Genomic DNA, 25,475 nt, shown 5'->3' with positions numbered 1-25,475 from the left:
TGTTGTCTGGAAGTTCTTGTAAAAGAAAATAAAAAACTTTATTTAAGATAATTCAAAACTGAAAACGATCAAAGACTTAAGTTGAAAAGTGAAAACGGCGTTTTGTTGATATTTTAGAGGGTACTACCATCTTGGTAAAGAAAATAAAGACTTTACTAAAGAAAATTTGAAACTGAAAACGATCAAAAACTTAAGTTGAAACTTGTAAACGGCGTTTTGTTGTTATTTTAGAGGGTATTACCATGATCGCTAAGGCCATGCCGGAAAGTATATTTTGGAAGCTCACGAAAATGTAGTTTTAGGGGTATTTCGTGGTCTAACCAATAACAATCACAAAATTGAAATGGTTCGTGTTCTGACGGTGCCGGCTGAATATACAAGTGCTAATGTATTAAAGAAATTAAAGCATAATGCAATTGTAATTGTATCTATTCTTAAATATTCGAGAAAGAACTTTTAAGAACTAAGTTATTTTCAGTCTAATATCCACAATTTCAAAGTTTTAGACTTGGCAATGTATTTTCACTTGTGTAAATTTGAACACCACAATTCGAGAAGCTTTTTCAATTAAGCTTTCTACAGTTTGTCGATAGAAGAAAATAAAAGAATATCTGAAGGTATAGTGAAGATGGTTAATTCTTTCACGACGAACGTTACTGTAGAATGTAATAAATATCCGAACTGTTTTAATTTCAGTCGATCTCATTCGGCAGTTTTTAATGGACAGTGTTTTCATTTTGCTACGATGCTGTTTAAACCAGAAGACGTCTCCATACAAGGTTTACAGTGTTATCATAGACGTCATCAGTATTTTAAACTGTTACTCTAAGCCCAGTTTTAAAACAGAAACATGTTTGTTTTTGTGGGGCGCCTTCCTGGAAATCCATTGCTTTCCTATTTACAAATTAAAGCAAGAAACAGCTAAGATATAAAAAAAAAGGTAACATTAAGTTAGCATCAATATTTTCTTAAGAAAAAATTCAATTATTTCGAAAAAAAAAAAGGCGACGGCGACTATTTCATTTGGTTTCGCTGGTTCGACCAAGGCTAATTAGCTGGTGTGTTGTATCAAAGAGAGGGTTTCCAGACTCAACGTAGGGTTTAGAAAACCCCTCAATAGAAATATTACAGAACAGTTTGTTGACTAGCTTTAGTGAAAGCGATTAGGAAAGAAAATAAAGAAAATATTGTCTTTGCGCCCGTCTTTCAGAATTGTCAATGTTGTTTGCTTAGAGAACGATTAATTTTTTAATGAAGGCGAGTCCTATTTCACATGCCTGAGCATAAATATGGCCCTGGTACAGTAATTTTCGCACTCTTCTTTTGGGGCAACGTTGCGTGACATCAATCCAAAAGGAGACTAATCTTTGATCGTCTCAAGATGATATTGCAGGTGCTGGTGCTGCTGCAACTGAGAAACGCTGTTACTGGTAAGATGGAGTTTTAGCTTAGGTTAGTTAGGTTAGTTTTCGCTTAGCTTAGGTTTGTCCTACAAAATCGGAGATCTCAGGCTTCTTCAAACGAAGAAAGCCCATTTACAGAGTGTTTTGCCAACGTAACTTAAAAAAACGATATTTTCTTTCAGCATTGCATTTTTCTTTCCGTAGCTAGAACGCGGAAGTTAATGGTTTCTATTCAGTATAATAAAAATAAAACACACAACAACAACAAGAACTATTAGCATACAACAAAAAAGTGACAAGGACGAACTTCAACACGAAGATCAAATTCGAAACCGGTGGATTAAAGCGTCAAATGTGTTGTTCCAGATTTCAGCAAATTGAAGAACGTCTTGGTTAAGATTGATTATAAAAATCAACATAGCTAATTTAGAATTAAGAAAGTCTACAACCATTCAATTTTAATGGAATTAGTACCAATAAATCTCACGCAAACTGCCATTAAATTGTAAATGGATGACGTTTGTTTTTAAATCAGTCCACAGAAGGTTACATTAAGAAAGACAATATTAAACTAACAGTCTCTTTTCATTCACAGCAGGCTCCCCACTACCGCCCAACACACCTCCACTGCCGACGGCTCCTGGGAGCATTGGTAAGAGAAATCTTATACATTTATATCAAATGGAGTCAAACCTCATTAGCCTTATTCAGACAGGGATTTTTGAAACTTCTGTGAGTTGAATTTGGGAAGTGGAAGTTTTTAGAGGCTTTCTACCTCAAACTTTGATTATGTTATAGCCATCAATTACTATGCCGTTTTCTTGTGAACTTTTACTCCTGTTTCAAAGCAAATACTGGGTGCGTATCCTTTCAAGTAGCAATGCAATAAAATGAAAAAAAAAAAAAAAAATCCATTTCCATATTAAAGGCTTTGCACCAGAGATCGTTTTGAAGTAGATCGCGCAGATGATAAACTCCATTAACGTTTGTGGAATTATAGCAGCATTATATCCGAACCTTTAGCAAGTTTAGAAGTATAGCCAAACAAATTTATTACTATGCACGTGTTTGATACATTACATGAAAATGGCAGATAGGCGCAGGATAAGGAAGTTGCACTTTACATTGCATTCAGACGATGCCAACCTTGATCATGCCTTACGCAGTTCTTACTATTTTCCCTATTTTGGGTCTTTCCTATTCACAGTGTTTAGCTGCTCCTTCGATAGCGATCTGTGCGGATTTGTTCAATCATCGAACGACACCTTCAACTGGACTATAAATTCTGGAAGAACCCCATCTCATGGTACAGGGCCAAGCCAGGATGTCTCTGGAAATGGTAAAACATTTTTAGGAAATGTATATAATTATAGCACTGACGACATTTCATTGTTCCCCCGATATTCGGCTTGGTAAAAAAAATTCTAAACCCGAGCCCACCAAGGCCACAGACGGCAATGGTGACAGCACAAAAAAAAAAAAAAAAAAAAAAAGGAAGAAAGAAAGAAAGAAAAAACAACGACAACAGCAGCAACAACACCAACAATAATACTGAACAACTACATCTACACAAGTATACAACGATAACAAGTATTAAAGGCATTTATATATTAAGACCACGACCTAAGTACTCACTTTCGACACTAAAATTAAAACGGGAATAAAGCAACAAGAACTACAGAGCTAATACAACTGCAATAACTGCCCGTTTTTGTGCTGTATTTGTCTCCTGCAATAGTAATAGCACTGAAAACAATTATCCGACACGGTGCAAACAACCTTTACGTGAGACCTGCTTATTGCGGACAGTTTCCACCTACTTTAGCCCGTTTAAAGAAGCTACGTCACAGTTTGCACATGTTGAAAAGTTTGTGGTTTGTGAGACCTTCCCTATCCTAAGCTATCCTTGTTCCTTTAAGGTTTATTAGTTATCTCTTTGTTGTTTTTCTATCTTAGCGACCTACTATTTTCAGGTTTCCTTCCATTTAATGGTAAACTTGTACGTGGCCAAAATAACTCCAAATATCGTGAGTTAGCTCCTTTAGACAGAGATCGGTTACAGACAACGGACACCCGTGTCCTGTGATCCGTGCGACCCGGTGTATCTGTCATTTGACGTGACTATGTGTTTACGGGAAACTGTAAAAGATGAGTGCTTTCCACAGGTTATCTCTTTTTTTTTCCACCAGTCAGCAGGAAGTATAAGAACGCGACATGTTTGACATTGGTCTTTCTTGCGGCTTTGACCTTTGTAGACATTCGACTATCCGAACTTAATTAAACCCTGCTGCTGTGCAATTTAGTATAAATTATTAAACCCACACCCATACAGGGGGAGGGGCGGATCTAACAGTACCAGTGAGGATATTTATATGGGTGACAACATTGCAACCCCCCCTACTTTTGCTGGGTAGATGCAGGAAACTGAAACAAAGCACTGATTATGGTGGCAAAACATGGGTGGCAGGGAAGACAGAGCCTATCTCCCCTAGAGTAGCAGCGTCTCTAGGGGAATCTATGTTACTAGGGGGACCCGGAGAGAGGTGCCCTTCTGGGAGGACAATTGGTTAGATGGTAGGATGGCACTATCCTGGAGAGATCCGGACCTATTTCCTTGGGTGTAACATAGGATGGACCGGAAGAGGGGTGCCCCTCTGGGAGGACAATAAGTCAGATGGTACGATGACACCATCCTAGAGAGATTCGGACCTATTTCCTTGGGTGTAACATAGGATGGACCGGGAGAGGGGTGCCCCTCTGGGAGGACAATAGGTCAGATGGTACGATGACACCATCCTAGAGGGATTCGGACCTATTTCCAAGGGTGGCGATAGCACTTACTGTGGGGCAAATTGCAGCCTAGGTTGTGCTTCCCTGCCACCAAAAAACCTTTATTGACTAAGCAGCTATGGTTTACACACAATATAACAAATAGAACGTGGCAGTGAATAAGCCGAGAAGGTTCAGCAGGCGAAAGCCACCTTGTCACGAAAGGTAATTACAACCACATGGAGGAAAAAGATGGGAAAGGACAAAGCTACCAATAGGCCCTTTGCAGCTAAGCCATCACGTGACCTGTTTTTCATAAAATTATGGGCTACAACTTAAAGAATGCCAGAAATGGAAAGAGCTCATCGAAAATATCAAAATGGCCAAGTTTGAGGACCCCATCATTAAAGAAGGAGATTTTATGACGCTCCAAATTTTTAAAAGAATAAGAAGATTTGTATGGAAAAAGTTGTTGGAGAGCAAGGCGTTGCTCTCCAGCAACATTTTCCATACAAATCCTCTAAATTTTCCGAAAATTCAAACTGTCGTATAAACTTACTCTTTAATTTCACGGGCCTCAAACTTGGCCATTTTGGTATTTTCGATGCGCTCTTTCCATTTCTGGCATTCTTTAAGTTAAAGCCCATAATATAAAAATTTTATAGGAAAAATTTGGTCACGTAACCCCAGCTGCAAAGGGCCTATATAGGGAGTGAGGGAGGGAAAAGCGGAGAACGGCGTACCTTGAATACTACCTCACAACAGGGACAGGGTCAGAAAAAAATGGAATTTTACTAACTGGGGATTGAAGGAGTTGGGAGGGGTATAGCACGCTGAAATCACATGAGAGCACGGTGGATAATCACTGGGAGCTTTGTCGCATAATTTCCCATATAGCAAAACGATTGAGTTGCATTGGACATTGACCTAAGGCTATTGCACAATGGCTAACATGGGGAAGATAACAGAACTGGTGACAACCTTAGATGACAGCTATGATATAGATTACAGAGCTCGTTAACCACAGTTTAAATGTTGAAACTTCTGATATCGTGGTATATATTCCTTTGCATAATGTCGTAGCAACACACGTCATCCGATGATATCCGCACTTGAACTTTTCCTTTGTTTTACTCAACCAAAAAATAATCATGAGGGTTATTATTTTCTTTTTATAACAGGGAAATATGCTTACATCGAAGTATCTGGAATGAGTCAAGGAGATAACGCAAAGCTCGTTAAAGGTGGTTTGTCATTCAGCTCTAAAAAGTGCCTGTCTTTCTACTATCACATGTACGGTAGAACGATGGGGACACTTAACGTGTACGTTGGGCAAAAGAAAATATTTACGAAGACAGGTGAGCAAGGAAATCAGTGGAAACAAGCCACCGTTAACATAACAGACCCGGGAGCTTCAGAGGTAAAGAATTTTAAAATTAAAAAAGGAAAAGGGATTTAAACATTTCAATTAATGCTCAACTTGACTATTTTTTATGTGCTCAACTTGACTATTTTCAGCATTCTTAGGCGCGGTGGCCTCATGGTTAGTGCGCTTGTCTCCGGATCGAGTGGTCCGGGTTCGAGCCCTGGCCGGGGATATTGTGTTGTGTTCTTGGGCAAGACACTTTACTCTCACACACTTTACTCTCACAGTGCCTCTCTCCACCCAGGTGTATAAATGGGTACCGGCGAACTTATTGCTGGGAGTAACCCTGCGATGGACTAGCATCCCATCCAGGGGGGAGTAGAAATACTCTTAGTCGCTTCATGCTACAGAAACCGGGATAAGCTCCGGCCTGATGGGCCACTTGGCTCGCATGCAGACTTTACCTTAGTTAACTTTATTTGTAACTTAATTCTCTTTTGTACTTTTACTTTGATAGATAGGCTTTTATCTTGTAAATAACTATAATGTTTAAAAATTTAATTGGTACATAATCCTAATGATTGTAACTCTTTTTAGGTGTCCACAATTAGCAGCAATGCTAAATCTCATTGACACGTAAATAAAGTTATTATTATTATTATTATTATTATTATTATTATTATCATTATTATTATTATTATAAATTTTATCAGCAAAGTTTTCGAGCTTCATCAGCGCTCGTTTCTATTGTATAAGCATCCAACTTTCAAGAACATATTTCCTACGTCACGCTCAACTTCACCGATACGAATGTGAGATCGCATCGGTTGTAGACATAATGATTTCGGTTTTCTTTGAAAGTTTACATCAGTGCGGGGGTTAACATAAAGGCCGTATTTTGGCTGGGTATTGTGGTTTAACGCAAATATCTCATTCACGTTTCAAGCAGTCAAAAATCTCTCTGCTCATCTGACATATCTACGTTTTGGGCTGTTTTGTAAATTTTTTGGTGATTTTTGGGTATATTTGGTGATAAATAGTTTTTCTTAAAGGATTAGTAAAATTTATGGAAGTAGGAAATTTTGAAGATTTGATGTTGTTTAAAATTAGAAATTGAAATTAAAAATTGGTAGATGTTCAGAGTCCCACCCTCACCGGTCCACCCGCGTGAGGAGCCTCCAAGGCAACTTTAATACGACTAACTTTAAATAATAGGTGAAAAGCGCCTTGGCTCCCACAAGGGAGGCATTTCTTAAAACTCGCCCGAGGCGTAGCCTCGTTTTGGCGATAAGCTTATTTTCGTCGAATAATGCCATGAAATAGCTGTTTTCATTTCCAGTCTTGACAGACGGCTTAAACTTGTGATTTTCTTCACATCTATTAGCTTGACAGTAGCTATAGCTTGAATGACCTTAAAATCTTTTTCTTAAAGGCGGCGATTTCGAATATTTCTTGACGTCTAAATAAGGTTTCTTTGTTCCAATCTAGTGAAGCCAAGTTCGATTCCGGGATTTGCCGGCTTTCGTGTTTTTTTTAAAGCCACTGGTCTTTTTCTTTTCATGTTCAACCCTCTTTTTTGGTGAAGAAAATCCACAAGTAGCTACATGTACTTATTTCAAATTTGGAACCGATAAGAACACGGTTTTTGACGTTGCGCGACCTTGCTGTTTCGCGTAATCGACTTCAATTTGCATCCGATGGCTTACATGTTGTGTGTCTGTAATTTACAATATTAAAAAAAAACTCAATTTCTCTGAAGATCTTTCACAGCTACCCTGCGAGTAGAGTCGCTTCGATCTTATTCTCAACCTATTTGCACTCGATCTAACCGGGCGCTGAGTCGCGTAAAGCAGACTACGCTATCGTCTTCAAGCGAGAAGAAAAATATGTTGTGCAAGGTGACGAGAAGTTTACAAGGTAGAGTGGCTCAATCGAGAATGAGTAAATCCATCGGAGCAATGCAGGTTCATGTAGTGGAGGTTTGCCAGTTCCTGTACCTCATGTAGTATGCACGAAAAGGGATTCTTTTTTTTAAGCGATGACGTAGTCATGCGCTTATAGCTGGCGTGCTGCATTCCTTTGGATAGTAATTTCTCACTTATTTCGTCGCGCTTATGTCCGTCGCGCTTATGTCGCGCACGATTACCACTCTGTGGAAGCGAAATGCACTCTGGGAGCTACCTTTGCGGCCGACCTTTGGAGTTTGCAGGATCGGCGGAGTGCCTTTATTTTAAGCTTTTAAACGAAGATTTTGAGTGTGGATTGTGCTTTGTCGAGTATCCGAAAAATTTGCCCTCACGGACAAACTCAAAATAAGAACATATCGTCCATTTATACAACTTTAGATCGACGAGCAAGCCGCATACGCGATAGGTCAAGGGTCCACATTAAATTTACGTATTAATAAGCGTTGTTTAGGCTGGACCTTTGCCTGTCTTGAGTTGAATCGAATGAGCAATGTCAGAGCACTGTATGAGCATTGTATGAGCACTAAAATATCTAAATTAAACTTAAGTGTGTGGTACACGCGATAAGTCAAGGGTTTACATTTTAGGTGACATTTACGTATTGGTGAGCGTTGTTTAGGGCCTGAACTAAACTTATCTGTGGGCTGAAATATCGGTAATATTGAACTTGAATTGGAGAAGAGCATTGAAGAAGTTCGCTGCGAAACTAGTTGAGATAGCAGAAAGTAATGGAGAATAGTGTAATGAAAAGGTGAGCTACCTGAAGGTTTTGTCTTGATCAGAACTGGTTAATGTAGCTTAGATCATGGTTTCTTTAATGCAATACAGAGCGGCGGTTGGGTTACACAACATTGATTTGAAAGCCAAAGAATACTCAAGCCGTGTAAGAGGGAAGTTCTGGTCAGTCTATGCTATTGTTTATGTTTTACCTGGAGGCAATATATCTTCCAACTTTAAAAAAAGTAATTCGCTCTTGGCAAGTGAGTCGCTACGCAAGGTTTTGGTTCACTCATGTTCCTTTTTGAAATTTTTAGCCAGCGAACGTTTTTATTGTGATTTTAATCTTATCAACTCTTTTCAAAGACAAACTTTTAACCTCACTTTAAAACAAAATGACATTTGTGTCATTACAATTGCAATAATTTGAGAAATTTTAATTAGCAAATAGCATTTTATAGTTATTTGGAGTAGTATTCTTATCTTAAACTTTAATGATCCCTCTAAAATATTTGTTTTGAATTCCAATGAGTTGTGGCAAGTGTTAACCTCGAAGTATTCTGGAAGCCACTCGCAAGTAATTTTAGATTGTGTTTACGTTTAGAGCGTTTACATTTAGTTAGAGGGTGCGTGTCCATTTCACGCATGCTCTTATTCGGAGAAAATGATGGTCGGATAGATGACATCAAAAATTGTAGGATTTAGATTTTCCTCCACGTCATTTGTTTGCCTTATAAGTAATGGAATATACATCTTGTAGCACATCATTTGTGTCAACCAAAGCATCACTTCATTCCAAATTTGTATTGTGTGACAACTTGTTTCAATTTTGGCATGAGAATTAGTGTCTTGGCTCCAAGAATTGTAGCAAATTTTCCACAAAACGACATCGTTGTCCGTAATTGGCGCCACGCGCATCATATTCCAGAACTGATCCTTAAAACGTGATAGGGCATCCCTTGCATTCGCGAAATGGTTATGAAAGCCGATCCTTGACCGGTATTGTTCAACCGAGATTCGCATACTAACTTTTGATCTTGAAGAAGCAACAACAGGGTGACTGTTAACACTGTTCAAGTGTATTTCTAACAATGCAAGCACAATGCAAGTGCAAGGCATTCTTTCTTAGTTTCTGAGAGATTCTGACAATCTCTGAAGCTCTCTGAAAATTCCTGACAATATATCTCACTCTGAAGTGCTGCCTACATCAGTCAGTTCAAGCCGATATAAATGTTGGCTAGCGAAATATTGGCTTGTAAAAGTACAATGATCTTTTCGCTGTACAGGGCAACCCGTGCCGAACATTCAGGCCGATAAATTTTAGCTTGCGCAAGCGTACCAGCCCCTGTGCAACCTGCACTAACCACAAGCCAAATTGACCGATTCTGGATATGTTGGCTTGTGCGAGCAAACTAACTCCCGATATGGACACCTGAAGGAATAATGAAAGAAAGCTATCAATAGACAATGCAACTGCAATCAACATTTTCAAAGACTACACGAAATTAGGAAGCTGGATTTTTGATAAATAAAAACGGACATGCAATTAAGCATAAGCTCAAATACGCAATTAACGAAGGATACAAAGATAGATTTTCGATACATGCAAAACGACAACGTACCGCATCTCAAAACAAGCTATAAAATAAAAAAAAACCTACCTAAGGAACTGAAAGTTGGGAAAATAAAGATGAAGTATCTTAAAACCGATAAATGGTACACAAAAGCGAAGCGGCCAACTCGAGGTAGTTGCACAAGCCAACTAGCACCCAATCTTCTCATCTAGAGGATCCAAACTAGTCCCCCGTCATCTTGTCTTCATTTAAATATGTGTAAGAAATAAATATGCTTAAGTAACACAAAGTATTAAATCAGTTAAAAGTGAAAGATTTTTGGCAGTTTAGAAATCCAAGTGAGAATTTTTTTTATTTATTCTATTTATTGAATTTTCCAACTTTGCAGTTGATATTCGAAGGAATACGTGGATACAGTTACACTGGTGATATTGCTGTTGACAATGTGGTGCTGAAAGAATGTGGCGGCGGGGCAGGAGGAGGAGGAGGAGGAGGATGTGGTAAGTTAAAGCAAGTTCCATAATAAGTCTAAATTGAAATCTCAACTCCAAAAGAGGTTGCTAAGGCAATATATAAACTCATAAATTTAATAAAAGACAACAGGCATCTCTCGCACCTTGAACAACATTATCGATTATCATTAAATGATCCACTTTGTAACTTCTTTCAGCCTTTGAGTGCAATTTCGACAAATCGATGTGCAGGTTTGTTCAAGACAAAAATGACGTATTTGACTGGACGCGAATAAAAGGGAGAACTCCATCGTTGGGTACAGGCCCTTCCGCTGACCACACCGGAAATGGTATGATGAGAACTTTAATTTGCTTCAGTTTCCGTCTCCTCTGTTACTATCATTTAGTATTTGATCCAGGGGTACTCCCTTATATGGGTAATAACGGTATGTGAGGCCCCAAAGGGTATGGTTTTTCAGCCGTTTTGGTCATAAACAGGGTATCTATTTTGGCCATTTTTGTCAAAAATAGGGTATGGTTTTTGCACTCTACTCTTGAAAAGGAAGCTTTTTGTCATCATTATCGATAAGACCATCAACAAAAGCCTTTGACAAATTATGTTCACGGCAATTTAACATTGGTCTTATCTAGGGAACCAATCATAAGGCAGGTCTGAAACAGGGTCTATTGATTTAAGGGTCTGTTCATAAATAGGGTAGACCGATTAGTCTTGTAAAACCTGAAAAGTAAAACATCTACAGACATGCCACAGACATCCTCCATGCCTCAGTCTGTTTTTGGAGGCCAAATTAATACTGCTCTCACAGTGGTAGAGACAATGACAAACAATTAAAATTTTCCCCCGATCTGTCTGTCGTTGCAGGATCATACATGTACATAGAAGCAACGTACGCTAGCCAAGGTGACAATGCAAAAATAAACAGCCCCAAGCTGCAATTTGGTGGAAACATGTGTCTTATGTTCTATTATCACATGTATGGTGCAGACATTGCGACGCTAAATGTGATGATTAATGGAAACAAAGTTTTCACCGCAAGTGGGGATAAGGGCAACATGTGGCTGAGAGCAGCTGTAGATGTGCATGTATCGGGAATGTACGCGGTATGAAACATGTATGGCTAGACTGAAAGTGCAAACATGCCTTAATAACTTAATTTCAATGAAATGTAAGATATTTTAAATTAAATACGATGCGAGTGGGTCAGAGAAGACTGCACTGGATTATCAAAGAAAAAATGAACCAAATCTAGCATTACTTGTTTGCTCCGGGCTCTTGGGCTCCTAGAATAATGTTGCCCTGAATTTCGTGGGATAGTGCTTTTCGGCGAGGTAGGGTTCCACTAAGCTCATTTGTTTTCAGAAGTTGTCCTGCGCATAATAATTCAAACATTCAACCGCATGGCCAGTACCATACTTTAAAAACGCAGCGTATCGGATCTGAAAAGACCTACGGTCCGAAAATATATAAATGAGAAACCAGAAACTGTAAGGGACCGCATACGATAAACGCTGCCAACGTAGGATCTACGAGAGATCTGATCAGCCAAAACATGTAAAGCATGGTACTGGCCATGCGGTTGAATGTTTAAATGTTTAGGCTGGCCTTGTCCAGCCACATTTATTCTTTTGCTTTTCGAGACACCAATCTTGACACTTTGTCTCCTTGCACCCCGAAACACGTAATGTGGCAACGCGTGTTTCGGGATGCAAGTGAGTTCAAAGTGAACGGGTCATTTTGAAATTGATGTGCATTGGCTGTTGGGCTGGCGTTACATATCTTCGCTACACAGTGCTGACGAGCCCCAAGAGGGGCGAAACAGCTGTCCACTGTTGCAATCCTACTTTATCGGTTCTTGTCATGTTGGTGTCTCGAAACGTTTTTCACGTAGTATCAGTCTTGCAGTTTATTACTAGTATAAACCTTCGGACGTACAAGCTAACTCATACCTCCAACGTGGTACAAGGGTGGGGGGGGGGGGGGGGAGGCTAATAGAACCCCTCACCTCTTGGGGTTTTTTTTTTCTGTTAAGGCACAGCGAAATAAATTTGCATTGATTAGATAGCCCTGAACTAGCTCTACAGGTTGATACCATTTTTGTTGGTAATGACGTCATATGACGCCAAATGACGTTTTTTGATCCGCCATCTTGGATTCCTCATCTTAGATTTACTATTTTCTTAAAAAGTCAACAAGTAATGGAAATTAATGCAAAATCAAGCCAGAATGCTTGTGAAATGTACAAATTTGTGAATTTCTGCAATTTTATCAAAAAAAAAAACTGGAAAAAAACTTCAGAATTATGTGGAAAAAGTTGATTTTTGGCTAAATCTACATGAAATTGGCGGTTGCCATGGCAACATCAAAGATGATAGACACACAATTGACATATCAAAATTTCTGCGGAAGATGAATGAATAGCTACTGTAAGTTTTAGCCCGTTAGAGTAGATCGCCTTTTCAAAACTTTGAAAAGACCTTAAGGGAGGGTGGTATTCAACTCCCCTCTCCCCCATTGTACGTCCAAGTTTCTGGTTTCTAGTCTTTGTTGTTACTCCCTGACTTGTATCTTTTATAATGATTTTAGGTTGTATTTGAAGGGATACGGGGAAGCAGTTTCCGCGGTGACATCGCAATAGACGATTTCCGGCTGGCTCCAGGGAGTTGTCCCACAAGTGAGTTCATACCAAAAAACAACATGCGTTATGAGCAAAACCTGATCGTAAAAAAAGTTCAATTATTCAATCGGAGGAGAAATTTATTTCCTGTTGACAGTGCTTCTACAGTTAAGTAGAGTATAGAATTCTAAAAGAGAGAATCTCTGGCAAAAATAGAAAGGCATTTTGATTTGAATAAAGTTAGAACGTGTTAGTAATGAGTAGATTTTTAACCTAATTAATTTAAAATTATCAATTCATTTCATTTTCACGTGGAGTGTCTTAGTATTTCAGTTAGTTTACTAAATTTCTACTTATTATTTCATTTCTTTAATCATTTATTTATTCATTTTCTAGGTGTGCCTTTTCATATTATTTGTACGTAGAACCAATTCCAATTATATTTTAGGGTTGCTATTAACTTTCGACTTGCATTGTGTCATGCAAATAATGAACTGTTGTTCTTAATTTCTGGATCACTTTTCTATCTTTTGGTAGTAAGTCCATCGACTCCAGCAACCACCTCGCTACCCACAAGCCCACAATTGCAAGGTAGGTATTAAGTCTGGAAAGCAGAGATGACGCACTGCTGAGAGCGATCCCCTTCCCACCAATGTGACCCGGGACCGATTCCGGTCCGCTGTCATATGTGGGTTAAGTTTTTTCGTTCTTTCTCGCCTTGCTCCGAGTGTTTTTTTCCGGGTTCTGCAGTTTTCTCCAAACCAATTTTTCTCCAATTCGACCAGGATAGAGGACCTGCATGAAAGCCCGCTGAGACTATTGTGGCGGCTTCTTCTCTAAATATAATTTATTTATTATTGTAATTTATCCCTTCCCCGTCCCCTTCCCCTTCCCCCTCCCCTCCCCCCTCCCCTTTCCCCTCCCCCTCCCCTTGAGCAAAACATTGTTTACGGTCGTAGTAAAACATTTTCTATCCTAACTTTTTAGTCTTTCGTTGTACTTTCGACCAATCAATGTGCGGCTTTGTTCAGGATACAAATGACACTTTTGATTGGACGCGAAATCGGGGAAGTACTCCGTCCTCTCCAACAGGACCAGGTTACGACCACACTACTGGAAGTGGTAGGAATGTATTTTTGTTGTAATTAAATTGTAATAATTTAATTATTGACCGTTATTGGCGTACGTTTTACAATATTATTTGTGTAGAGCTAAAATATGCAACTTATGTCCCTGCTTAAAGCCACTGTTCTGTTAGTATATGTAGCTTTTGCCAGAAATTGACAGCAATATGTTTGCCAGATCGCTTGAGATCTGGAACTATAGTAATACCACTGATAAGATTTGCTCCGAGTTTTGAGTCCATTTGGTCTGATGAGCGTCAAATTTACATTCCCAAGCCAGCGACAGTCGTACACGTAGTTTAGGTTTGATTAACGATTACCGTATTATTATTATTTTTCTTTTAAAGTGAACCCTTTTACCTTAAGGAATTTTAAAATGAAAAGTGTCTTCAAACGTTTGAGCGGTGTTTTCTATTTTTTTTTTCCTTTTTTGGCCAAGGGAATTCTATGGCGATTATCCTATGGGCTACCGATCAACAACATCCATACGCCCATGTGTCGATTTCTCCGGCTATAACCCCTAGTAATAGAGGGTTAATCAGTCTCCCTCTGCTAGATAGTTTGGACACGTTAGGGTGGCTCGATAGGCAGACAATGGTCATTTTTGTTACAGTTATTTGGACTCTACACCACTCAAGAAATCCTCCGTGGCACAAAATTTACATTTTTAAAACGTAGTGAAAAACGTTCTCTGGTTGAAAAGATTAAAACATAAGCTTTGGGCTATCAGTCTATAGCCTTTTAAGTGCACCTAACCCAAAAAATGTTGTTTTTTTTTCGCTAAAACGAATCCACTTGTTATTCGAAGCATTTGGGCGAAAAAAGTTTTGAATTTGGTTGAATCCTCGATTTGCTATGCCCTTTCAAAGTCGCGCTTGAAGTGTTAGACGACCGCGTTTTAGAAGTCTGAGGCGGCGGCTGCTGATGACGTCTACCCAGGAACCAAACACAATGGCGCCTCAGTCACGGCAAGTATATTTTGCAGGTTGCAGGTTGCAGGTTGAAATTTAATTATAACTGGAAAACCGCTGGCACTAAAAATAATTATTAACCTATATACTCGTCAGGGGTTCTTACATAAGGTAGTTGGCCTGTTTCACAAAGTGAAAACGTGATCGCTCCGCTCTAAGCACTTATCAATCGACACGCTGAGACCAGTGAAATCTCTTCAAAGCCATCTGGATGGCTTTCGTATTGATATTAATGACACTTTATTACTCTCGTCCCAAGCGAGTGGGTAAACGCTAATAAATATATAAAGCTAGAACTATCATGGATAGTAGAAGACTGACTGAGTCTCTTTACTATCCATGTTCAGACTAAGAGTTCATTGTTCACCCATGATTTGACAGTTCGATATGACAATGGCCGCTCCACAGATGTTTCCATCGATTCCAGATTTGGCTCGGGTCTTCCCTCAACAACAGAAGATTGCCATCACAAATGAAGTAAATAAATAAAGAAGTGAAATAATATGAGATTTTAACCGACAGAATATACTAGCACAAGCTCAGTGTGCTTTCATTTTGGTACTCTCAGGAAAGAAACCAAATTCAGCAGATATTTCAGATGATATTTCAGATGTTTCTTCAAAAACAATAATTCATTCCAGGCTTAAAATCATAGGAATATAGGAATATACTCTCCTCCCATCGCTTCGGCCGGTTCGGCACTTAATGGAAGCCACTTTTCTGAGCGATTGTAAACAGCCGTCTTAGTCAAAACAAAAAACAAAACTAATCGTTCAGATATATTTGGGGCTAAAACGTCCAAGTATTGTTTCAGAATCATTTCTTGTTCGTCACTGGAGTCAGAGTTAAGTTTCGATTCGGAAGACTCCGAAATAAACTTCGATCGAGCACGTTCGACAACTGACAACTGTGCCCGGGGGGGGGGGGAGGGCACTGCCATATATGGGCTATATAGGTATGTGCCGCTGTGAAGGGTATGGTTTTCAAGCAGTTTACTCTAGGATAGGGTATATGAATCACAGCGTTTGGGTCTAGAATAGGGTATCATTTTTCAGAAAATTGACTAGTTGATTGGAGATTTTATCTAGACTAAGGAAACCAGGAATTGCCACTCAAAAATATAAAAAAATCAAATCTGCAAGTTTAAATTTACGCAAATCAGCCTCAACAGTGTCGATAGATGGGGGGATTTGGGGAGTTTACTCTAGTATAGGGTAGCAAAATTCAGCTGAACTAGCTCTGGTATAGGCTAAGGGTTCCAGGGTCCAAGCGGCACATCCCCACCCAGAAATTCCCAAAGTACCTGCTCTCACTGCTGAGAGCTTTGAGAACAATTTGCAATATTTCAAGCGACGACGGGGAAGATTTCTTTGCGGACGAGCTACTTGTATATTAAGAATGGAAAGCTAGATAGGAAGTGGAGGAGCAGGCAAACGAAAAGCAGGAAAGAAAATCCGAGGACTGCTTTGGATGGTAATTTCAATTCGTCACCTAAACACAATCACGTAGGGGCCAAACCACCCCCCTAATGTTTCATGAAGGCTATATTTGCTTGGTTTATATATTTCTGAACCAAGTTTGGCAGATGAACTTTCTTTGTTCTCCAGTTTATTTTAATTTGGAAGTTGTGACAAAATGTCAGATTATGACGTCATAATTGATGACGTCACCAAAACGTGCTATAATTTTTTGTAAAATCTGACGTAAAGATTATATCATTGGAAAGGCCTTGACTTGAGGAGTAAAATGCCGGAAACCGCTTTTTGCTATGATGATTATTTTTTTGAGATATGGTAAATTAAATATTTTTTTGCTGTCCCCCCCGGAATTTGCTTAACCATACTGTCCTTCTTAAGTTAGTCCCTCTGGTTTATTTTTTTCAGTTTTTTCCTAGGAAGGCTAATAATCTACAAAAATAGAAAGCTTGATGTTGTCAAAAATCGCATGGTTTTAGAAATTTGATTTTCGGCTTTGTTAGGATAGTATTAACAGTTTAAAAACGGGTGACGTCACAGGTTATGACGTAACAAAACTTATTTTAACGCAATAACACTAGAGGGATAATTTTTTATTCCGATTTTCTTCTTTATTTTTGCTTTAGTCATCTGGCACATCACATGTGCAACATAGCTGCATTTGCTGGAACAAAATTACGGCTCCAATTTGGGGATTTTTCTCAAGGGGGGGACTCCATATTTTGCAGAGTTATTTTTCATATTTAAAAATGCCATATTTCATTTAATTTTTGTGATATTGACAAAATGTTTTCAGGTTTCAACTCCCCTTGATGTGCTCTTTCGAACACATTGTAAAAAATATGCATATTAAAAACTTCAAAAGTGGCAAGAAACATGACGTCATCACTGTGACGTCACAACTTTGACATTTACTGACATTTTTCACGCAAATATAATTGGCAATAGTTCTCCTGCTCCTCTGCCAAGTTTGGTGTAGAAAGAGTCAATACTTTTTAAGTAATGCGAAATAATGTGAAATATCCAAGAACTGATGAAACATTTGGGGGGTGGTTTGGCCCCTACGTGAATACTCCCACGCGTGTTTATAGCAATTTTACATTTGTCCTCAGTGAGAATGCATTTTGTCAAGGAATGGTTGTTCTATTAAATCCAGTTTGTGTTTTACTTTCTGGAATTCTTCACGTTTATAGGAGCGACGTAAGTGTTGCAGTTTTCGGGACTTGACGACCTCCAAAACATTGGCTTCGATCGATTGAAAATCATAGAATTGTTTGCACCTGTATTTTTGAAGCTGCGGGAAGTAAGGTGGAAGGAAACATTTCATGCAATTACCGATTTCACATTGTCACACGTTTTAAGTTGTAACTCCAAATAACCAGTGCAAATGTTTTTCAAAGTTTGCAGTGAAATTCGTCGAGCAAGCGAAAAGGATGTGTTCCCTAAGCGGTCCGCAGACATGAATGTTTCGCGGTCATATTTTCGATACTATTGCACAGAATGTTTGTCGCATGCTGATTTCCAAACCTTCGAAAAACTCTGTGAGACTAACAATTTTGTTATCATGCAATTCTAAAGGATTAATCCTCGACTTTTATCTAAATCGAAAGAGAAATAAGTGTTGGTTGGCGGCGTACAGTTGCGACCTTTTTATATATCAGTATATTTGGTCGTAACGCTCCTTGATTGATCACACAACTTTGCCGGCCATGTTATAAATACTGCGGGATTGGAAGATATCGGTTTTCGGTAGTATTTCTACAAAATTGCTGGTTGGCTTTTAGCAGAAAATTTTGAAAATAGCATCTTTTTGGGTAAGTTGCGATAAGGCTTCGATATGGATTCTTGTATGTCAGCCTTGTGCTTCAGTGATGAATTTGTCCAGGTAATTCACAGTTCCTAGTATGCGAAGTACACCTTCTTTGTCTTCTGGGGGTGGCATCTCATTAATGGCTCTGATCTTCTCCGGATCTGGTTTCAAACCTTCAGATGAGAACAGGGGTCCAACATAACTTACTTCTGGTACTCTAAGCTTCACCTTTTTAGGGTTGAACTTCAATCCTACCTCCCTGCTCTTGTCAAGTACTCTTCTCAATTTGTCATCAACTTCAAGCTGATCTTTACCATGTATCAGGAAATCATCCACTATGATTTCAACAGGAACCCCTTCAAACAGTCTGTCCATCTCCCTTTGGTAGATTTCAGGGGCTGGTGAGATACCAAAAGGGAGTCTTGTAAATCGGTATCGCCCCCACGGTGTGTTAAAAGTCAAGAGCTTGGAACTCTCCTCATCTACGGGGAGTTGCCAGTATCCACTGCATGCATCAAGTGATGTGAAACTCTTTGCACCTGAAAGTCGGTTTGCAACTTCTTCTACGGTAACCATTGGATAATGGGGTCTTTTCAGGGCCTTGTTAAGATCTCTTGGGTCAATACAAATTCTGACATCATCCTTTGACAGTGGAGTGTCTTTTCTTTTATCCTTCACCTTTCTTTTGTCAATAACTAGCATTGATGAGACCCACGACGTAGGTTCATCCTCTTTCACGATAATACCATCTTCTTCCATCTCTTTGAGTTTCTCTCGTGCTGGCTCCAGCATAGCAACTGGAATTTTCCTGGGAGGGTGAACAACTGGGGGTACTGAAGCATCAACTTCCAGATGTACTTTGTTTGGAAGTGTGCCGGGTTTGTCACTGAAACAATCTGGGTACTCCCTCAATATTGGGTCCTTCTGGAAGATGGTCTGGTCTCCACGTGCTCTTGGCGTATCCGGCATGGCTGGATTAGGTACTGGTGTATCTATCAGTTGGAGATTCATAAACTGAAGAACTTCTAAATCCAAGCAGGCATCACATCCCAATAAGGGTGTAAAGTTCCCGTCAACAACAAGGTACAACAGGTTCATTTGACGATTCTTGTATTGAGTTTGAAGGCGTACACAACCTCTTGAATGAATGGGCTTAGTTGCAAGCCAGCCTTTCAAGAGTTGCTGAATCTTTTGGAGAGGTTTTTTGGAGATTTTCTTATACAGATGAAAGGGTATGACGGTAGCCTCTGCACCTGTGTCTGCTTTTACTTCAAGATTCTGCCCTTCAATCTTAAGAGTGATAAGGCTCTTTGTTGATTTCCTGGAATCGGAAACACTGTCCAGTTCAATAGATCCAAAATAGGTAAGTACCTCCTTATTCATATTCTGAGTGTCTAGGTCTGGTGGACTTTCTTGTTGCACTAAATCAACTTTCGAACCTTCTTTTACATTCCCTGGGCACACTTGGGCAAAATGACCTTCTTTCTTACACTTTAAGCACTGTTTTCCAAATGCGGGACAACGAGATGGTCGAGTAAATGGGTGCTTGTAACCACAAAACTTACAAGAACGAGCAGCTGTCTTGTCAGCTTCTTTTGACTTTCTAACAGGCTGAATTCCTAATGAATGCTCAGTTCCAGCACTCGCTTGAATGTTGAACTTGAACTTTTGTAATTCTGAGGCTTCAAAGGTACGGCAATAATCATGAGCCTTCTGTAGGGTTAGATCAGGTTTCTTTAGCAGTTCCCCTCTCTGCTCATCAGATAATACACCTCCCACAATTCGATCTCTTATTAGCGAATCTCGCAGCTCGCCGAATTCACATATTAGCGACAACCGTTTCAGTTCGCTGACAAAGTTATCAACTCGCTCTCCCTCTTTCTGGTTACGCTTATTAAACACTAACCTTCCTTAAATGACATTCCTTGCTCCCTCACAGAGTGCCTTAAATTTGCTGCAAACATCCGCATAACATTCTTTGTCTTCTCCAGCATTGTAAACAAAATGACTATATTCTTCAATCGCTTCGGGTCCAGCACAGTGAAGTAACATGCTTACTTTCAAGTTGTCCGGTTTGTCATCTTTGCATTTCGCCACAAGATAAATTTCAAACTGCATTAAAAACTTTCTCCAGTTGTCCGCTGCGTTTGCATCGAGCACCAAAGGACCTGGAGTTCTCGTATCTCGCTCAGCCATCGCGGTTTGTAACTCAGCCAAGCCCTGATAAACTCCTTGCAATCTCTAAAAGGTTTTCACTTCTGACACCATGTTGTAAGATAGCTTTAGATAAGGCTCAAATACTCAACGGAACGTTAAACGGTGTCAACACAATGTCCGACATAAGCCAACTCACATGTTCGCGAGATGTGGGGCGGCCCACGAAAACGTAAGGGACTCCACAGAGGGGTACCCACAAGTTAATATTACAACAGGGAAAAAAAAAACTGTCGGTCAAGTTGAACTCTTAGCCTTTTTGGACATCTCAGTTATATTTAATTCTATGCATAGCTGCATAAGAAACTTCGATGGATATGCAATATTTGGACTCGCCGATATATACTTTCCCAGAACACTTCACAAAGTTTGATAGTTATAGGTTTATTGCGTTATGATTAAGTGGGGTAAGTTTACGATTAGCGCGGGCACTTTACTCCCCCTCGCTCTACCCTTCCAAAAAAAGGTAAATTCTGCATGGATCTCTTCCCCAATCCTTTCCCCGTTCAGTCCCCAAAAAAATAAAAAATAAAAAAGCAATGATAGGCCAAAAAACGATATAATATTATGTTAAAAACTGTTACATTTGTCATAATGTTTCTTGCCTGAAGTTTTAGAAATATTTTCCACTTGGCTGCTGTTGCAGGCTACTACATGTACATAGAAACATCAAGTCCTCGAGTGGAAGGCGACAATGCAATCCTTGTCAGTCCCAAGTTGTTATTTACTGGGAAGAAGTGTCTTCAGTTCTACTATCACATGTTCGGCGCAAGTATGGGGAAATTAAACGTGTTCTTAAATGGAGCAAGAGTCTTCTCTGCGTGTAAGGATAAAGGAAACAAGTGGCTTAAAGCGGAGATAGATGTAAATTTATCGGGAATGTACGAGGTAAGAAATTTTCAAAACTAACACGTTCACGCCCATTGTTTCTGCGCATAATTACTGCGCACTCTTTTGTATAAAACTGAGTACGTTTGTCTGATCTAAATTTCAGTAATTAACAATTAGATTATGAGCTTGAGATTTCTATCAGGTGATAGTTTCTATCCCCTCATAGAAATCGAGAGCAAATAGCCTACATGTTTTAGTAGAATTCTAACTGAAATTTACTTCAAATAACGGTTTCCAATTACCTCTCGACGTATTATTAAGCTTTGTGCCTTAGAAAGATCGCTCTGATTGAATTGTCATTTGAAATTGAAATTGTGTGCGCACGCCATCAGTTTTTTCAATAATTTCAAGATTTTTAGAGTCAGAAACCATTAATGTTTTTGTTTTAGTCTTCTCAAGAATTAATTTATCCATTTGCATCGAAATTTTCCTTCAAAACTTTGTTAAAAAAGAAAAACACGTTGTCTTTTCGTAGACGACCTCCGGCCACTGCACTCTAAGTGGTGATAGTGTACGAGTAGCTCAGCCAATCAGATTGCAGCATTTGCATTTGTATACTAGTATAATTCTACTAATGTCCGATAGTTGTAAGGTAAGATCGTCTTAAAATAACGAAAGCTTTTAACGAAGCATGGTCTTCAATGGGCTTTATCTCGAAAACAAGCACGGTTCCCCCCTCCCCCCACCCCCTTCCACTCCATGTTTTTCGCAATTTTGACAAAGGTTGATTTTTTACCTTACTCCTTTATTGTTACTACGTTTTAGGCGTCATATTTCATTAAGTGTCATTGCTGTAGGTTACATTTGAAGGAATAGTGGGAAGCAGTTACACAAGTGACATCGCAATAGACGACTTCTTGTTGGTTCCAGGGAGTTGTTCCTCGAGTGAGTTCATATATGTCTATCTATGCAGTATTGACATGAGGAAAATAGCCTCATTGGCTAAGATATGATATGCAAAATTAACTGAGTAATCAACCAAAAATCCGCTACAGTAGTCGAGCTACGATCACTTAAACCATGCACGGACAAACCATCAATGCGGAGCAAAAATCAGTTTTAGACTTTTAGAAATACGTATTATCTTGTTAGAGATGAAACATATACAAAACAGCATTTCTTATCTAGGCTTTGAATAAAGTCAATTATGCTTTTTCCATTTTTTTTTTTTCCATTTTGCAGCTACTCCTCCACCACGTAAGTGTTGTATTCTTTTCAAGTCACAGACTGCTTTAATGCAACCACAGACATTCCAAGCTGTTTGCTAGTGTGTTGTTAACGATATTGTGTAACAGCTATTTAAATTGAAATTTCTTAAAGGTTCTTGTGGCATTCGTCCTCACACAAGGATTGTTGGTGGTGCTAATGCGAAACATGGCGACTGGCCTTGGCAAGTTCAGTTGCGTACCACATCAGGCTTTGTTTATTGTGGGGGTTCCCTGATCTATCCTCAGTGGGTGCTTACAGCGACTCATTGTGTCAAGGGAGATCCACCAAGCTCTGTTGTGATAAGGTAGATAAAGGAATACTGTTAAAATACGTTATGGTTGTTGGGAAAATATTTATAATTTAAATCAATCAATTAATCAATTAGTTAATTAATCAATGGTGTTTACTCATCCCGGGCGGGATGGGTTGGTTTGGGCAGTTACAGTACGTACTCAGCACGGAGCAGGATTCCTGTAAGATCTGTAGGCCAAGATAGAAATGCAAAAAGCTGATGCTAGGTAGAAAACGTAAAACGATAACGATGTGATAGAGTCCAAACTAAACACCATGATCCAACGTGGACAGCTGTTTCGACGTGGTGGGGTCTCGTCAGCTCGGGTGTTGCTGCAAACAACTAAGTTCCTATCCACTGTTGTATCTTGTCTATCTTGGCTTTAAGTTTGAATATATACGCTTAATAAATTCACTGTTGAAATTAACTACTACTCTTTTTTAAGAGCTGGTGAGTACAATAGTGCTAGCGTTGATGGAACTGAACAGGACATCAAAGTAGTCAAAGTGATAACTCATCCATTGTACCACAATCCTGTGCAATACAGTAATGACATTGCCTTACTCAAATTGGAAAAACCAGCCACGCTAAACAGGTCAGTTTTACTTGGTATCATATTCTGATCAGTAGTGACAAGAGCGTTCGGTTCACTTTTACCACAAATAAGGTTGAGAGCAATGAAGTTTCGAAAATATATATCGCATTGACGAGGGAAATCCTTTGTCTGCAATACATGAGGGCAAACAAAGTGGCTAAAACATTTGAAAAATTACAAAATTCTGATTGACTTTGAAAGAAATGCTGCTTCTTATAACACGAACCAGAGTGTAAATCTGTAATACGAGTGCAAATGATAACGAGGATAGTGCGAATGAACTTGATCGAAGGCCGTTAGATTTCGAAGATGACCGTAGCTCCCTGGAAAAAAAAATTAAATTACTAAAGATAAAAAAGCTCCCGAGGATTTCTGAAGAACAAGTGAGGTTTTTTGAAGAGAACCCGAATATAGTGAAAGCTCACTTGCATATCTCGCAATAATTTTGAACTTACAGAAGATATTTGGAAAAGCAAGGACACTGTTATCTGCCAAAGTAATCAATTTTAATATAGCTGAATGCTAATATTTATCAGCCTTTACACATTGCACTCAAATTATGTCATCTGACTACCTTTGCAAATCCTCTCTCCTGTTCTCAGGTACGTAAATCTGGTATGTCTTCCCCATTCCGTCCCCGAACCAACTGACGGTACCAAGTGCTGGATCACAGGCTGGGGCAGACTTGCTTCCGGTGGAGCCACTCCAAACATTCTTCAGCAGGCTCAGGTTCCGATAGTCAATCGCACCCGCTGTGATAAAGCCTACCCAGGAAAGATCCATGACTCCATGATCTGCGCGGGCCTGGACCAGGGTGGAATTGACACCTGTCAGGGGGATAGTGGAGGACCGATGGTGTGTGAGACTGGTGGGAAGTTTTACCTTCAAGGCGCCACCAGCTGGGGCTATGGATGTGCTCAACCTGGCAAGTTTGGGGTCTATGCTAAAGTGAAAAACCTGTTGCCATGGCTTAACAAAGAGGTGTCCAACAACTGACCTTAACTAACCGGCGAAGGTTTCTCGGCGGGATTTAATTTTAAACTTTCTTCTCCCAGTATGTGAGGAAGAAAAACGAATAATCTTGGGGAATTAATGGTGAATAAAAGCATTGAAAAGATATTTTTTTTTGCAGTTTGTGGTCTTTTAACCTTTACTGACCTAAGAGGGTTTGCAGTGTGGGTGTTTCATTTGGCCATTTAGCGGCTGTTTAAAATTCCTTCAAAGATTTAAGTCTTATTTTCTCATCCCACTCAGACTCTCTATTTTCCTTGTTTACCTTCCATCGCTACAGTTAACACCTGTATTGAGTGGTTCTCGGACCCTGTACCAAGCCGAAATCCTCTAATTAAGACCCATATACTTTTTACAACGATCACATAACAGCAGCAAGACTAGTTTGTCTAACACAGTAACCGAGCGATGCATGGCATAAGCGTTACTCAAAGATCTATTACAGAAACCGAAACGGAAGAATTAAGTAAAATTTTCCCTAAGAGTTAATTAATGTTCCCTACTTTGAAATCCTTAAAATAATGCAGGCTTGTAATTAACGGGCAAGTACGCCTTAGGGCCTGTTAACAAGGGGGAGGGTTACCCTAGCAAGTGGATTAACCCTAGCTGGAGGGCAAAAGATAGCCCGGGTTTACAAGCAAAATTTCACAGGTAGGGTAACCCTACAACCCGGGACAACTTAATGCGCGTTACACTCAAAGGGTCTGGAAACAAGTAGAAAGTTAACCCAGGTAGGCGAGTTAACCCTACCTGGAGTGTTTACAAGAGAAAAAGTTAACCCGCCTTCCAGGGTAACCCTAGCACGCAGATACACACTGTAGGGTAACCCGCCTACCCGGGCAACCCTGGCTGCCCTGTAAAAAAGAGACCGGACACGAGAGAGCGGCGGAAATCGAGCCTATAGGGTAACCCGCTTGCTAGGGTAACCCTCTCTTCTTGTAAACAGGCCCTTCGCCCGACGCGAAAACTCACCAGATGCAAGTGAATACGAGCATTCAT

General features: G+C 39.6%; 1 protein-coding gene and 1 pseudogene across 3 annotated transcripts; one reads left to right on the top strand and one right to left on the bottom strand.

Annotated features, from left to right (window-relative positions):
* The first annotated feature begins 1,238 nt into the window (after positions 1-1,238).
* LOC110050904 (MAM and LDL-receptor class A domain-containing protein 1-like) lies at positions 1,239-24,584 on the top strand. 3 transcript variants are annotated; one of them, XM_089275324.1, is made up of 16 exons: positions 1,239-1,430; positions 1,999-2,055; positions 2,611-2,742; positions 5,354-5,592; positions 10,185-10,296; positions 10,467-10,598; positions 11,132-11,370; positions 12,854-12,941; positions 13,422-13,475; positions 13,872-14,006; positions 21,125-21,366; positions 22,167-22,254; positions 22,552-22,566; positions 22,690-22,882; positions 23,316-23,465; positions 24,068-24,584. In XM_089275324.1, exons 1-16 carry the CDS (start codon positions 1,382-1,384, stop codon positions 24,459-24,461), a joined length of 2,319 nt encoding a protein of 772 aa, XP_089131450.1. In that variant the 5' UTR covers positions 1,239-1,381; the 3' UTR covers positions 24,462-24,584. The 3 variants fall into 3 exon arrangements, with proteins under 3 accessions (XP_089131450.1, XP_089131439.1, XP_089131444.1); XM_089275313.1 differs by lacking the exons at positions 1,239-1,430; positions 1,999-2,055 and having other exon boundaries at positions 2,475-2,742; XM_089275318.1 differs by lacking the exons at positions 1,239-1,430; positions 1,999-2,055; positions 22,552-22,566 and having other exon boundaries at positions 2,475-2,742.
* LOC149118984 (uncharacterized) lies at positions 19,449-20,580 on the bottom strand (annotated as a pseudogene).
* Positions 24,585-25,475: the final 891 nt, after the last annotated feature.

The sequence above is a fragment of the Orbicella faveolata genome, unplaced genomic scaffold (genome assembly GCF_042242905.1).
Source record: "Orbicella faveolata isolate gen_17 unplaced genomic scaffold, um_ofav_v1 contig_1, whole genome shotgun sequence".
Taxonomy (NCBI): Eukaryota; Metazoa; Cnidaria; class Anthozoa; order Scleractinia; family Merulinidae; genus Orbicella; species Orbicella faveolata.
The sequence above is the reverse complement of the archived record's forward strand: the minus strand, read 5'-3'. Positions and strand labels throughout refer to the sequence as shown.